Below are 15956 nucleotides of genomic sequence, written 5' to 3'. Positions count from 1 at the left end.
CATCTTGCCCCGGAAGAGCTAGCTCAGGATGAGTGCAGAGGGACTGTTTTTCCAAGGAATGGTGCCGAGTAATGATTCTGGGTTTTGACATAGCCCTGTGATGGCCTCTTGATACATAACAACTACAGCTGATCCTGAACACCACAGGCGTGAACTGCACAGGTCCACTTATACTCAGATATTTTTTCCAGTAAATACACAGTCAGCCAGCCCTCCATATCTGCTGAGGAGGAACTGCAGATATGAAGGGCTCACGGTTCTTACGCCAGAGACTGAAGCAGCTTTGGACTTTGGCATCCAGGGGGCTCCTGGACCCAATCCCCTCCACATACCCACGGATGACCATACCTCCACCCAACCTACATCATGACACACACCTGAAAATCTTCTTTAACGTCCTTTCTATACACTTTCCTATATATTTTCAATACTTTTTTGATTGTCACACAATACATGTTATCCAGTAAACAGCATTTAAGACTCCATTCAAAAATATCACCTCAGTTTCACTACATGGAAACCTGCCACTTCGAATGTGCTTCCAGGACAGAATAAAAATCTAGCAAACTTAGTTATGCCTGGGGTCTGAGGGAGGACGAACCAAGCAACTATTCCGAGAAGAAAAGAATCCTAAGGACTCCAGCCAGAGGGGTTCTAGGCCTTGGCTGCAAGGAGAGTCAGTCACCTGGGGGCTTTGAAAGCGCCTGACACACAAGCACACCCCAGACCATTAAGCTAGCCGGGCCCTGACAGGAGTGTTTGGAAGGTTCCCGGGGGACTCCCACGTGCACCTGAGCGTGAGGACTGCTGCTCCCTCTCCCTCCACAGATGGTCAAGGATGTTTCCAGTCCCCGAGAGTCTGCTGTACACAGCAGTGTCCTAGGCCCTGTGAACACGTCCTTCTGAATGCAGGCTGCGAAGTGTCATTCCCCACTAATGGTCTCCTCTCCTCCTTGGGTCCCTGCAGGAGCTACGGTGACAGCTGTTTCCTGGACTCTTCCCTCTATCCAGAACTAGCTGATGTCCAGTGGTACGGGCAGGAAAAAGCCAAGCCCGGGACCCTTGTATGAGCCCGCCGGCCTCCACCTGACCACCTCGCCGCCATTCTGAGATCACCTCACTGCCTCTCATTTGCCTTACCCAGACGCACTGTCTCCCTGCACCAGCTTCAGCCCTCAGCACTTTTTTTCTCCCATCTCCGCAACCCCTCACCCTCAAAAAACCTGACTGAGGAGACATTCTGGAAGGTTCCGGTCCCACTGTGTGTCCCCTGGCTCCCTTGCCCAGAGAGCCAGGCACCAGTCCTCAATGGCATCTTGGTGCCCCCCTCCCCTCCATGACAACCCCTGGGCCAGGAACCGGCAGGGAAGCTGGTTGGCATGGATTCCTGTGGACCAGTGGCACTGGGGAGGCCAGGGAAGGGACTTAGTACAGGGTGATCCAGAAAGACTAGGGAAGCGGAGGCCCACCCGCCACCTGAAGGCCATCCACGCATGTTGTGAAGAGGCTGCCTCAGGGAATATTCAGCTGAAATATTTCCTAGGAGGAGTGGCTATTGGGGGAAGGGGAGAACGGAAACAGGAAGCTGAACACGTCAGAGATGCATCTGAGGATCACAATCAGTTCTACGCTGCCAAAGATTTTAAAACACACACACACACACACACAAAATAAAGAGGGCCCAAGAGGAAGACATTCCTTCTGCAATGAAATCTCTTAAATCCTCAACTGCGACCACATCCCACACGTGGAAGTCGACCATCTGTGACGTGTCCCCCTCTGTAACCCTTCCCTGGACATTCACCTCCCTCTCCCGAGAGCCTAAAAACTCACCCAAGGTGATGGGCAAGTCGGACAGCCCCAGCTAGCATTGCTGACTTGGATCTCCACAAACCTGGACGTGAAGGAGAACAGCCTCATGGCGGGCAACAGAGAGTTCGCTCAGCCCCGGCCTGCATGGGGGTTCAGTCCGAGACAGAGCTGCTTTCCTCTGGGGATCTGTAGGAAGCGTAAGGTGATGGTTGCCAAAAGTGGTTCTCTCTCATTAAAACAACCAGTAAAAGCATATCCTATTTTTTCGCACAAGGTGTTTCATTTGATTTTTTACGGGAAGCCAAGGGAAAAAAGCACATTACAATCCATTAAAGTATTTACTTGTCACGGCCCATTTTCTGTTTGTTAGCACTTGTGTGACAAAGAGCTCAGATCCGATGTCTCTCAGCACCCGGTGACCAATGTGTCACTTCTTCCAAGAACCCAACTACACCCTTAGATAGGAAGACTGTACTCACGTGTCTACCAGCTGGCAGGCAGAGCAGGGTTGAAAAAATATATCAGCTCCCAGAGGGCCCAGATGCCTGTGACACCATCAGCTACCTTGCTGTATCACGTTGGTCTGCAGGTACCAAAAAAAGAAGAAAACAGGTGTGTGGGAGCTGCCCGTTTACATGTGTGTTGAGCTATGCTCAATACACAACTGGAAAGCCATCCGTTTCTTCAAAGGCCTCAAAATACTTTTCTAATACTAACAAGTGCACACTCTGAGTTGGCTTGTTTCAAATGGCACAAACACGGTCTCCACAGAGATGGGACGCTGTGCTTACCTGGCGCAAGTAGGGGGAGGTGCGGGGGGGATTAATTTTTTTCGCACTTATGACTCTTCCTATTGGAAAGGCAGTGGACAGCCAGATAGGAGCTGGGTTGGCTATAGATTTGTGGGTAAGCAGAACTGAAGCTAGCTTTAGCGTAAAAAGAAAAGTCTTTTTTTTTTTTTTAATGTATATGTAATCCAAGAATAACTAGACTTTACCAGACCAGGAGGGTAGGCATGGATACTTACCCAGTGGTTAAAAAGCAACAGCCACGGTTTCCCCCACTGCAGAGTGTTTCCCCCACTGCAGCTCAGAAAGCACTGTGGGACTCCTCTGGGGCACGGAGCAGGATGGGGCCAGTCGGGACGGTTCAGGGCCTGGCTCCCTGGCTGCGTTGGTGATACCAGCTTGCAGAAGGGAGTAATATTCACAGAACACTCTGGGGGTAGACCCTGCAGGGTAAATAAAATTGATGATAATGTTATTAAAGGATTCTGGGGATTGACATGGGGGGGAGGGGTGTTGCTCTTACTTTGACAGTCAAGAGTTAACAAACAGCAAGTTTTTTCCCTTCCCATTTGGAAATAAGTCTCTATGAGGCCAGATTCTTTCTCCCAAAAGAAGATGCACAAATAATCAAACTGAACTCTGTGCCAGAGTTAAAAGGGAACTAGAGGAGGTCACAAGCTTATATGGCTACAGGGCATACAACATGGACAGTAGTTTGAAATCAAGTTGGAAGTCAGCTCGATCAAGTTTTTAGCCCAGTTGGGTTACAAGGAATGACAGACAAAAATTCTGTCTCAACACGTGGGTTTGGGATTCAGGAGACAGAAAGGAGTGGAGGTGGGGGAGGGGGGTGGAATTACAGTTCAGACAAACATCCTGATAGTCTGGTAGCAAAGACGGAGATTAAGTAAAACAGGTTTTACTGTTGAGCTGCATTCATGTTCCTACAAGATGTACATAAAGTGTTGGTCCTGTGAGACTGACATGATTAATGGTCCGTGTGGTGGGAAGTGATATAGTTACTGTATACAGCACTGGCAAGCTCTTTGTATTTCCCTGTTTCTTTAAAGCATCTTAAATACGAAACCCTGGTCTGATAGAAAGTCCCCATTGGATTCCTTGGATACGTGTAAGAAACTGCCTGTTTAGCCAGAAGGCTGGTGAAAACACCTCCATCAGACTTTGTTGTGAGACAGGTGGGTTTTTTAATTTTCTTATATGCAGGTGAGTGTCGAAACTGTTCAAATTCCACTTTGTTTTCATTCAGTATTAGTTTAGTTCATAGAGCAAACCCCATCCAGGTGCTATCAGATGACCAGTTACTGCTTAATTAACTAGGTGTAAAGTTTTACATATACATTCATGTCAATAGTTTATTACAAGTTGTGTAAAATGGACTCTAGTTTAATAATGGGGAGGAAAGGATTAGGTTGCTCCTGAAACTGACTTGTAGAGCATGTAAGATGATTTTACTGGATTCTGTTCAACTGTAATCAATGACAAAGATGTATGTTGTAGACAAAGTTGCAGAATTAAAAAGAAATCTGCTTTTAATTTATTCTTTTTGTATTAAGAATTTGTATAGTACCTTTACATTTTGCAAAACAGTGTTGTCAACACTTATTAAAGCATTTTCAAAATGAAAAGATCCTAGCTGCCTCTTGGACATTCTGTTTGTGTCTAACTGATCAATGCCTACGCACGCTTCGGGGAGCTTTAATTCGGTTGCCTGTGTCCTCGTCGGGCTCCTTTTTCTGACAGGCCAACTGAGGAGACAGGCAGGCAGCTCAGACTTTCCTACCACTGCTGTTCATCGTACCATGGCTCAGACTCCATCCCCCACCTTCCAAATCCTGTCACCAAAGCAACAGCCCGCTGGACCCGCAGGCACAAAGCCGTGCCCTGAGGGACACAGCCTTTGCTGCCATGGCACCCCCCCCACCCCGGCCCCCTAACCCACACTGCACCTCCTCGCTAGCACAGGACTAGAAATCTGACAGGCACGAGCACCCCAGGATGGAGAGCCCGGCTGAAGCATCTGCCGCCAGTGCGGGCTAACCCTCCCAAAAAGGTAAACAAGCCACTGAGAATGGACTCAAAGCATGTCTGGAAGCGAGCCCATCAGGACAGCATCTTACACCGAAGCCTGTCTGTCCTTGGCAAAGCTACCAGGGCCTCCTCTCAAAAGATAATCAACACTGACTTCAAACAAATAGGATCTTCTGTTAGTAAGTCTTTTACATGTAAACATGTTGCTGCTCAGGAAATAAATCTACTGTCTCCTATTAAGCTCTATCACCTGAAAGCAACCAACCCACAGGAAGATGGAACTTCCCCGTTTCTCACACACACACACACACGCACTACCCTTACGTTGTGACAAGGCAATTCCAAAAAGTCATTATTTTGGTTACTAGAGAACACAAAGTAAATAGCTGGTTCCTGTAGAAAGCATTAAAAATAGCCAGGTCTTATTCCCAAAATACCAGTTCAAACAAGCTCAGACATGAAACTCCTCTAAGAAGAGGAATGTCAGAGAAGCCCTGATGGGGGTCAGCCAGCAGGCAGTGGCCACAGCTGAAGTCAGCCTCTCAGTGCAGGTTCTGCAGTGGTCCCAGGTCCTCTGCATCTAATGGAAGAGGGTAAAATGAGCCCGGTGGATAGGAGGTAAGCGAGTGTGTCAGCGGGATCCCTCCGGGATCTCTCGTTCAAGAGGCTGCCTGGTGAGACAGTACAGACAAGCTGACCGGACAGAGGCACGACCTCTCTGCCTTGCACAGAGCCCCACTCCCGGCACAGTCAGTATCTGTCCAGGTAAGAGCTGAAGGGCCTGTAGTGCAATTCAGGAGGATGAACCTGCAGTTCAGCAGGTCAGCTGATAAGGCTCACACATGTGCAGTTGTACCAAAATCTTTTTTCATCAGAAACCCACTTACCTCTCCATAAATCTTTATCCCCATAAACAAGTAGTTTCCTTTTTTCACCCATTCATCCTATTTTCCATCAAAGCCTTTCTAATAATGCTTCCCTTCCTCCCACTCTACCAAAGCCCCTCAAGGTCAAGGATGACTCCCCACATGACCAGATGCAAGGGTTAATCCTCTGTTCACGTGTTAGGTGACTCACCAGCAGCATTGGGCATGGCTGACCCCTCCGGCTTCCTTCATGGAAAGACTCCTGTCACTTGAACCCAGGACAGGACATCCTCTGGTTTTTCCTCCTTATCACGGTCAGGGCTCCTCCTGCCCAGCTCCTTGATGTTTACTCCGTCTTCCCGAGGTCTACGCACTAGTGTCCCAGAGCTCAGATCAAGCTTTACCATGCAGTCACTTCCCGTAGTTCTCATCATGTCCATGGTTTAAAATGTCATCTGTGTGCTAAGGACATCTGTACTACTCACTGGACCTCCCCTCTGAACCTTGTATATCCTGCAGCCCACTCAACATCTCCACACGAATGTCTAATGTGCTAACACGTCTAGAAGCGAATTTCTGAGCTGCCCTCCAAATCCACTCCATCAGTGACCTCGCTCAGTCGAGTCAGAGGCACCTCCAGTCTCCCAGCACTCAGGCCCGAATCCTTGGACTCACCCATGAGGACCTCCTGTCCTTGTCGCATCTGCAGCCAACCAAGTGGATGTGAAATCCCTGCCCTTGTTCTAGAGGGTGGAGGGAGATAGATAATAAATTATATAACACATTAGAAGGCTGGAAGAAAGTAATGTTGGTCAGTGGAAGATTCAGCCTATGACAGATGGGGATCCACCTTTCCTCCAAGTAAGGTACGGAGAGCTGGTGAGTGTGGAGGCAGCGGCAGACCTTAGGCCTGCGTCCGTCTGTGAGGGAAACTAGGGGGGGCCACCTTCCAGGTGACAAGGGAAGGACGAGGATCAGGAAGCAGCAGTCATGGGGGAGAACAGCCCTGAGAGGAGAGGAGGCAGGGTGCGAGTGCCCGCGGACTCTGGACACGGGATGGGACTCCCCTCCAGCGCACCGCGGGGGGCTGGGGCTGTCGGGATGAGCCAGGCCCGGGTGGTGTGGGGCCGTGCGACCGGAGGACAACAGGCGGAGAGAGAAGACGGCCCTGGTGAGAAACTGGAGTGATGATGATGGACTCCAGATGGATTACAGAGAAGAGCAAAGCCAGGAAGATGCCAAGGAAGCAGAAGGAAGCAGAGAAACGAATGGAGAGAAGGTGTTGGAGAGACTGAGGGAGGGCAGAGAGGGAGTTAAAGGGAGGGCAAGAGGACAGGACTTCACGGCCAGACAGGAGGGAAAACGCCAGTTTCCCCGGCATCTGGGTTCTCCACGCTTGGGGTGGGCCCCACGATCCGGGAGCAAAGTCCACGTGTGCAGGAGGGAAGCCACCCTGAGCTGCAGGCGGGGGGAAGGGGGCCCGCCACACCTCCCCTCAAATCTGGCTGCCTGCTCAATCCGGGGGCCGAGCACATCAATTATTTTAACAGAAAGGGTGTAACGGAAAGGACTGTTAACCAGAGAGTGAAGAGGTGACAGGAAAGGGGGGACCCTGAGGTATCAGAGAGACGAGAACCACAGGAAGAGCCACTGGTCTCAGGGCTGGAAACAGAGACTAGGGACACTGAAGAAAGACTTAGAGGTTTGAGGAGCTGGGAACCAAACCTCTGAGGCCTGGACGCTGCTTAGGTGGTTTGGGTGCCTTGGGAACTTGGCGGGACCCCACAGAGCCAGGATTCAAATGTCCGGGGAGAAGCACTGGCTGATGCTGCTGCGACGGTTCTACAAAAGCATGGAAAACCTGAGAGTGGGGACCACCGCCTCCAGGAACGCTGAGTGTCACCGTGGGCTGCAGGCCTGCGGCTGGGCCACCACCACGGGGGACAGGTAGTGAACACGGAGGAACAGGGCCTGCCTCCCTCCTCGGGGCTCCTGTCTCCCATGTGGCCCATGATCGGTAGAAGCCAACACAAAGCCAGTCGCAGAGGAGAAACGTGGTCTGCAGAGCCTCATCCCAAAGCAGGGTGTGGCAAGTGCCAGGGAGAGGCTGTCAGTCAAAAAGCAATTTTCTATAAAGGACAAAACCATACATACCTTTTTGGCTCAAGTTTGTGTAATTTCAGTTACTGCTCTAGAAGGAATGGTGGTAGTTAGCAAGTCAAAGCATACCAAGACACTTTCTCCCTGAATGACAGAATCACAAGTGTACGTTTTCTCAGGTATCTTTCACACCCACAGAGGTATCCGGAATTTATTCCTCTCAAAGTCACTCCTAAGCCTAGTGGAGATTTGGGAGTAACTCAGAGAGGAACAAAAGCTCGATGCCTCTGTCCCAGAGAGTGACATGAATCTCTACCACAGGTTGACCTCTGTCTGCTCTACAACCTGGCTGTCTATGGACTTCCATTAACACTCACTGGATTCAGGTTTCCTGCAGCTGAAACAACCTGGTGCCAATATCCAGAGAGCTCATTCAGGTGAATGCTGAAATACTTAACATGTATCTTATGAGAATGTGGCAAATATGAAAACCAAGTCTTAATGAAATGGCAATCTAATAGAATTACAAAGTTTAACAATAATACAAAAACACATTATTTCTCTCCTCTCAAATCCCATACACAGGCACTGCGCTATGCAAAGATTATATCATTTAGGATTCACATGATTTTTTATAAAATCTATCTGGCAAAAATAGCTGACAAAGGTTATGTCAATATCTGAGTTAGTGATAAAGATTATTTCCCCTATGCATAGAAATGGAGATGGGAATGGCAACCCACTGCAGTATTCTTGCCTGGTGAATCCCATGGACAGACAAGCCTGGAGGGCTACAGTCCACGGGGTCACACAGAGTCAGACATGACTGAGCTACTAACACCACGCATAGAAAACCTAACATAAAGTCAAGCCACAGAGCATAACGTACTTTGAACATAGGGCTCGGCCAGAATATGTAAGGACCTATGTTAAGTCAGTAAGAAAAAGGCCAGTAGAATTCAGTAGAAAAAAGTGACAAAAGTAAAATCTTGAACAGAAACTTCACAAAAGTTAAAATCCAAATGGCCATGAAGTACATATGAAAAATGTTCCACTTAATTTTCCTCAGCAAAACACAAACTAAAACCACAACATGGCACCATGTTAACCCGTCAGAAGAGCCGAAGTGAAGATGGCCGAGGACATTCCAGGAGGGGCCTAGACCCCGCAAGTCTCGCATGTGGCACTGTGGACTGGCACGAGCTCTTCGGAAAACTCTGTGGCACTACCTTCTGAGTACACACATACCCAACCATTTCTCAACTTCATATATACCCTGGAGAAATTTATAATTCACCAAAAAATACATGTACAGCATTCATACCCAAAGTGGAGACAACTCAAATGTCTATCAAATGTAGAACAGGACAGAGAAATGAGAATCAAATCACAATGAGGGACTTCCCTGGTGGGCCAGTGGCTAAGAAGCTGCAGGGGGCCTAGGTTCAAAACCCTGTCAGGGAACTAGATCCCACCTGCTGCAACTAAGAAGATCGAAGGTCCTCCCTGCCACAGCTAAGACCTGGTGCAGTCAAATAAACAAATAACAACAAGCAAACTAACTCACATGGGGAATTACTGCTAATGGGTCCCGGGTTTCTTTCAGGGTGATAAAAATGTTCTACATTTACATGTGCCGCTGACTGCACAATTCTGAATATTCTAAAGACTACTGTACCCTTTGGGTGGGTGAATCTTACAGTACATGCATCCAATATCAAGAAAGATGTTTTTTTAACTGATGACAGCAGAAATCAAGGCCATGGCTTTGTCCTGATGAGGCATGAAGAGATTTCTGGGGCACTAATAACATTATCTTCCCTGACCTGGATGATAGTTACTTTGAGAGAGTTTCACTCTGAAAAAGTTGTATGATATGGTATCTTTCTGATGTGTGCACTTTGCTGTATATGTTACAATTGAATAAAACTTTACAATGAATGAAATGTAATCTAGCTGCGAGTCTTGGGAAATAATCTTCGAAGGGCTAAACAAACTCTCAACAGGTAACTGATTAACAAGACTAGATTCCTGCTCTCTCTGCCTCAACCCTAACTCATAGTTTAAACAATCTCATCTTATAATATCTTTGTTTATTCTTGCTTCACACAATGTATAGCCAGCCCAAGGTAGTCATCTATTCTTACCTTCAATTTTCTTACATGAGGCCTGTCCTGGAAGTTCTCTCTATGCACAAGTCACCTCATTTGAAACCTAAGAATTATTGCTTCAAAAATATTTAATTGAAGTACTCAAGGTTTTATAATATGCCAAATTCCACATAAACCTGGAGAGCTAAGTGTTTTCTATTAAAAAATAAATAAATAGAAGAAATAAAGAGTCCTTTTGCCCTAAATTCATCTACCAGGTTACTTCCTTCTGTAACTCTGATAATTCTATTTAATCTGTGGTTTTCAAACTGCTGGTCACAACACATTAATGAGTTGTAAGCCACTTTAGAGTCACACCTGCATATTTTTAAAAGAAATACAACAGCAAAGAAAAAATAAGAACGCACCGCTCACAGCATGGTCAGGAAATACACACGGTGATACTGGGTCCTACCTATTTGTTACAGCTGATTGTTGAGCTATGGTCAAAGCATGTCAAAGCCACAACTTTAATCCTCCCACTTTACAAGACAGCGAAACCGAAATCAGGCTCAGAGGACAACGCTAATGGTTCATGATGCCTCCTGAATCTCAAGGGAAGAGCAAGGTGGAGAGTAAAGGCAATTTGGTTTTGGCAAGCTGTCAACACTGGGAGTTTAGAGGGCAAGGAGAGCTGGGTGTGCGGATGACTTCTGACTGCCACGGCAGGAAGCTTGCTGAATGCCTGGGTTATCACCAGTGACACTCAAAAAGCAGCTCAAACCTTCTTAGCTGCCCTCCGTGGTCAAAGTATGTGTTCATCTTGAATGCTGGGAGAAAGCTGACAATGATTTCAAAGCGGGTGCTTAAGGACAGAGAGGAGAGACTAAACAAAAGGAAGTGGCCTACTTAAACAAGAGTAACCATTACCATCAACACAAGGATTAGTCTGAGCGAGTTCATAAGAGTTTGTGGGAAAAGGAGTAAATAATCAATGCTTTCAAAATAAACTGTTTTGGTAAATGTAAAAATACACACACACACACACACACACACGTGTGTGTGTGTATTTTAAATGAGTATGTTTCCAAAATCCTAAAAGCGGTCAGTTCACACCACAGTGACAACTGCCAACCACATTGCATTCCCTCCACTTAGTCCATGCCACCAGAACTTATTTTTAAATTTCAAAAGATTTTAAGGTTACTGTTAACCATTCCAGGACAAACTAGTGCACAGTCAAAATTCAGCCCATCCAACCGCTGAGTCTGATGAAAACCAGTTGCCATAACTGTTCCCACAGCGACCCTCTGGGACTGGGGCTGGCTCCTCACACTCTCGACAGCTGGAAACTCTTACAAAAACCTGCCGAGAGAAAGTGCTTTCGGTTCAAGCCTCCCAGTACACTCCATACCATAAATTTCTAGGGGATAAAGTTAAGGGACTTCATGGGCAAGGATGGGGAGGAAGGAGGCATGATTCACAAGGTTACGCTCTTGCAGATATTCAAAGGGTACAGCCACATCTCAACCGAAGCTCCCCTTTCACCGAATCTGCCCCATTTAGCTCTACTACGTTTCTAGGTCCAGAAGTAATAAAGGGGTTACTATAGGGCTGAAAAGGAGCTAGTAATAGGATCCATAAGTTCAAATCTACCAAACTCTTTCTTTCAAATAACTGGATTTCTACAGAATTTTCTGTTGTTGTTTAGTTGCTAAGTCATGTCCAACTCTTTTGCAATCCCGTGGATTATAGCCTGCCAGGCTCCTCTGTCCATGGGATTTTCCAGGCAAGAATGCTGGAGTGTGTTGCCATTTCCTTCTTCAGGGGATCTTCCTGACCCAAGGATAGAACCCAAGTCTCCTTCATTGCAGGCGGATTCTTTACTGCTAAGCCACTACCATATTTACTGTGGTCAAATCCCAGGACAATCTAAAGTGCTAAAAGGGGCCAGCAGATCATCAGAAGGAAAAACTTAACATTCAGAAGTTGTACTGCTTATCAACCCTATTTTCTATTCCTCCAAATTCTTTTCAGAGCCGCAGTGCATCCTAAATGCTCGTACTAGCGACAATCACCTTCCCAGCTCTGGTCTGTTGGGACCTTCCCCTTCTTCCTACAAGATCCGGGCTGCCCCCCTCTCCTCTCTGTGTGTCAACTGTTTCTAGTCTCAGTTTTCTTTCCCTAGTTTTTCCCTAAGGACTGAAGTCACAGCCATGACCTCCAGACTGCCACAGCCCTGTACTGCAATGCTGAAAAATACTGCTGTCTTTGCAGTTGGCAAGAACACTCCTAAGAAATACAGGATTTACTTTTGAGGGAAAACCAGTGTTTTATTAGATTTGAATCCAGAAAGACACAACTCCTTTGGAAAGGAGTCTGGGGAGGCAGGGAGGAAGAGAGAGAATATACTTATTTCAGGAGTGTGACTGATTTTAAAAGATAGGCCTTTATTGTTTTAGAAACAGCTAAAAATTAGAAACATGTAGCATCTGCTGCACTATAATTTTCATGATTTGAAGAATGAGAGGGGTCATTTTTTACTAAACCCCCATGACAGGTACAGTCCTTTGAAGACCTTTAACTTCCAGGAAATAGAAAACTTCTCTACGAGGAATCTAGAGAATCTTTCAACCTGCCTCCCTCTACCCAAGCCCTAAAATGACTAACATTCACAGCACCACAGAATACCTTACACATTTTTTTTTTCCCTCAAACCATCTACCCATGTTGATCAGTTCTAGAAGGTACTGGTGTCACATGATGCACTTTCTTCTCTGTGTGCAATATTAACTCACAGCAAATGGGAAGACAACACAAAATGAGCTGACTACCATAGTGTGGCCTGCCTATGAATTAAAACAAAAGTGATCTGTGGAATACTCATTCAACAGTATTTATAAAAAGTTCTATACAAGACTGTATAACTGAACTCTACATTGTTGTCACATCTTATGAAAGTCTGTCTCTTATTGCTCTAGTAAGCTTCCTTCAGTTCTAATTAATTTAATAAGAAATGGTTTTCTAAAGTGGGGTGAAGGGCAAGGAACACTGATTCAATTCAGGACAGCAGGCCTCAGCCACCATCGAGCAAATAACCAGCGGACACAATCAGCCCAGCGTAGCCACAGACCTCCCAAGTGGCCAAAACTGGCTTTCAGGGCTTTCCAAGAGGGACCAGAATAAGTAATTGAATCCACCTGCACTCACTTAGCTGACTCCAGGCCCCACATTCTAGGTTCTTCTAAACTCAGAAATGGCTGAAAGTGTGAGCAGCTATAGACTGTGAATACAGTAAGTGCTTAATAAATACTTCCACTAACTAGTACTGCTGACACTGCCACCAGCAGCATGGCTGTCATCATGAGGTGAGCACACACCGTCCTGACCAGTGGTTTGGGAAAGCTCCTTTGTCTTCACTCTAGCAACAAGAAGAAGGACACAATTGTCATGTACATAGTTATTTGCCAGGTAGCGTGCTATACATTTATTTTACGTAAAACAAAACAGTGATGCTATGAGGCATGGACAATGACTACCACCATCTGCAGACAAGGAAGCTGAAGTTTAGAGAGATGAAGTGCCTTGCTCGTGGGTGTACAGACATACACATGCCTATGCTGCTGAAATTTGAGGTGAGGCAGTTCTGATGTCAGTGCCCCTCCCCTACCAGGAGCCGCCAGCACCACTCCATCTGGTCAAGTACCATTCTATTTACCCACTTGCCTCTATTCACTGAGTCCTCTCAACTTCTAAAGCGCAGTGATTCATTATAGTTATCTGGTTGTGACACTGTGCAAGAGTCAAAAGAAGTCCTCGCTTGAGTGAAATCAGACCAAGCCCTACAGCTTGGGCAGTGACACGAGCCCGGCACCTTTCTCTTTGGCCAGCGGGACAGAGCAGGGCCAGTCATCCACCATGGTCTCAGGAGGATGACAGTAGCAGGCAGTCCTATTCTAGGAAGAGCCAGCAGCAGCCCTGACAATCCATTTCCTCACCTTGAAACCTTGATACCTGGGGTTACTGAATTTGAACTTCTGTTGGTTTAATATAACATCTTTGTTTTCCAAACTTCTATATCCTGTTAATTCTGTTCTGAGAGATGACCCAATACTATAGCTTTAAATGTATAGCTTTAAAGGATAAAAGCTTTAAAATGCAAGATAGACACTTAATAGTAAAAACATTTACATTCAAATATATTGCAAGGTGGCAAAAGTCAAGCAACATTTAAGGACGATCAAGTTTCATTAAATGGTTCCCATATTTTTGTTGAAAAATATAAAAATATTTCTCTATAAACACAACATAAAAGGCAATGTGAAAATTACTATATTTTACAGAAATCATTAAGTCCATCCTCAAATGTTCCTCTTTAATCCTCTCAGTGCAACTTTTAGGTCTAGAGGGGAAAAGTTATTTTAAACCATGTCCTGTGACTGTTTTAAATTTACACATTTAAATTATTGGAGAAAGTCTTTAGTACTTAATTTTTTGACTAATTAAAAGTAAGACACAAAAATCACTCTGCAGTCAGGTGTGACATGAGAGCCAACACAGGTTCTTAAAACCAAGAGCTGCATTAGGTAGAACTCAGAGACCAGAAGCTCCTTTTTTCTTCTTCCCTCATTGCAACTGGTGGTAATTCCAGAAGTCCATGCCAGGCTTCCTTAAGCTTCTCTTTGATATTTACACACCGCACACAGATCTCATAGTGCATTGTACTCCACACATTTTGATGGATCTGTAGGAAAGTGCTTCTGGCAAATGGTCATTAACCTCTTCAGTCCCTAAGAAAATAAAAAAAATAGTGGTTGGCTATGATATGATTACTTTATTAAAAATTTTTGTTTAATTTTTTATTCTGGCTGCCCTAGGTCTTCACTGCTGTGCACAGGCTTTCTCTGGTTGTGGCGAGTGGGGGCTGCTCTCCAGTGGCGGTGCAGGCTTCTCACTGTGGCGGCCTCTCCGGGGGCTGCAGCAGCCGTGGCCCCCGGCTCCGGGACACGGGCTCCGCATTGTGCTGCACAGGCTTAGCTGCTCCGAGGCATGTGGAGTCTTCCTGACCCAGGGATTGAACCCGTGTCTCCTGCATTGGCAGGCAGATTCTTCACCACTGAGCCATCAGGGAAGCCCTCAAACAACTCGGAAGCTAAGTGAAATCACCAAAAACAACAAAACAACAAGAAAAAAAGCCTGCCAATCTCTGCTGTCCCAGAGGAAGCAGATAACACAAATATAAATTACTTCTATGAAGTGAGTTATAATCTAAGAGATTAAGCATCAGAGAAACAAGATTTTTCAAATATCTTATTTAAAGTCCTTTGTAGGTTCAAAAACTGTCCATATTATGACATATTATGTCCATAAGGACTGGGACTGTGGAGGGAGGCTGTCTTTCAGCTCATTTCCAAGAAAGAAGACGTGCTGGCACAGACAGACCAGGGAATTTGCTTTGTTCCTGGCTTTTTATTGTTGTATCCTGTACCCTAATAGGGTATTTGCTTAAAGATAAAGACCCTTCTGGCTTTAGACCAGCTTTGCCTACTGTGAATTCTAATTATGTAGATGCAGAATTGGATACATGAAATCCATGAAAATGTCTGCGATATCGTTAATCTAGGATCCTAAATTTTCTTGAAGGAACAGGTGAGAAGAGAGGCAAAGCCAGGAAAGGGAACACTCTGATGAAAGACTAAACAGCTTCAGTCCACAGCAAAACACGGCAAGAATTATTAAGAACCAATAAAGGCAAACTGATGGTAAAACAAGAGGGGGTCATATTCCTTACACTGCAGGATTAGAATTTTAGGCGTTTGTGTCTTTACAGAAGATGACCGTGATGCTTAGATACATTCACTAAACTGATTCTCTGATTTAAAAATAAATATTAAAAGAGTCACCATCATAAAGTTACCATGGAATGTTTGCAATAAGGACTGCCAGCGTCCAGCACAGCTTTTCAAAGGGCCATAATCTCATGATAGCCTATGAGTATTTTCAAAATGGAAACAAATCTTTTCAACTAGATCTCTCATGATTTTAGTTTCAAGTTGCTTGAAGATGCTTAAACCAATAAGATAACAACCTGCTTAGCTTAGCTTACTGCAAATAGCTTAAAATCAGTAGTATTCTTAAATATAGTTTTTACTTATATAAAAATAATACATTTATTTAATAAATCCTTATTCAGGACCTACTATATGCAAAGCAATGTTCTAGACTATAGGACTACAGCAGAGAATAAGAGA

At 45.5% G+C, this 15956-nt stretch overlaps 2 protein-coding genes across 24 annotated transcripts in view; one reads left to right on the top strand and one right to left on the bottom strand.

The window, feature by feature from the left end:
• Positions 1 to 2085, top strand: part of FRMD4A (FERM domain containing 4A) — a 683539-nt gene extending 681454 nt beyond the window's left edge. For 6 of the 8 annotated variants that reach the window (XM_020881295.2, XM_020881294.2, XM_020881296.2 and 3 more), the window contains one exon: positions 968 to 2085. In XM_020881295.2, the coding sequence (XP_020736954.2) occupies positions 968 to 1070 (103 nt within the window). In that variant the 3' untranslated portion in view covers positions 1071 to 2085. The remainder of the gene's footprint in view (positions 1 to 967) is intronic. The other 2 variants (XM_070472081.1, XM_070472084.1) reach the window with 1 other exon arrangement.
• PRPF18 (pre-mRNA processing factor 18) overlaps positions 1 to 15956 on the bottom strand; it is a 72724-nt gene that overhangs the window by 8602 nt on the left and 48166 nt on the right. For 14 of the 16 annotated variants that reach the window (XM_020881341.2, XM_070472089.1, XM_070472096.1 and 11 more), the window contains one exon: positions 1834 to 14495. In XM_020881341.2, the coding sequence (XP_020737000.1) occupies positions 14415 to 14495 (81 nt within the window). In that variant the 3' untranslated portion in view covers positions 1834 to 14414. The remainder of the gene's footprint in view (positions 1 to 1833; positions 14496 to 15956) is intronic. The other 2 variants (XM_070472098.1, XM_070472091.1) reach the window with 2 other exon arrangements.

Source organism: Odocoileus virginianus, chromosome 9 (assembly GCF_023699985.2).
Source record: "Odocoileus virginianus isolate 20LAN1187 ecotype Illinois chromosome 9, Ovbor_1.2, whole genome shotgun sequence".
In the NCBI taxonomy this organism is placed as follows: Eukaryota; Metazoa; Chordata; class Mammalia; order Artiodactyla; family Cervidae; genus Odocoileus; species Odocoileus virginianus.
Note: the sequence above shows the minus strand (reverse complement) of the source record. Positions and strands in the feature narration are given on the sequence as shown.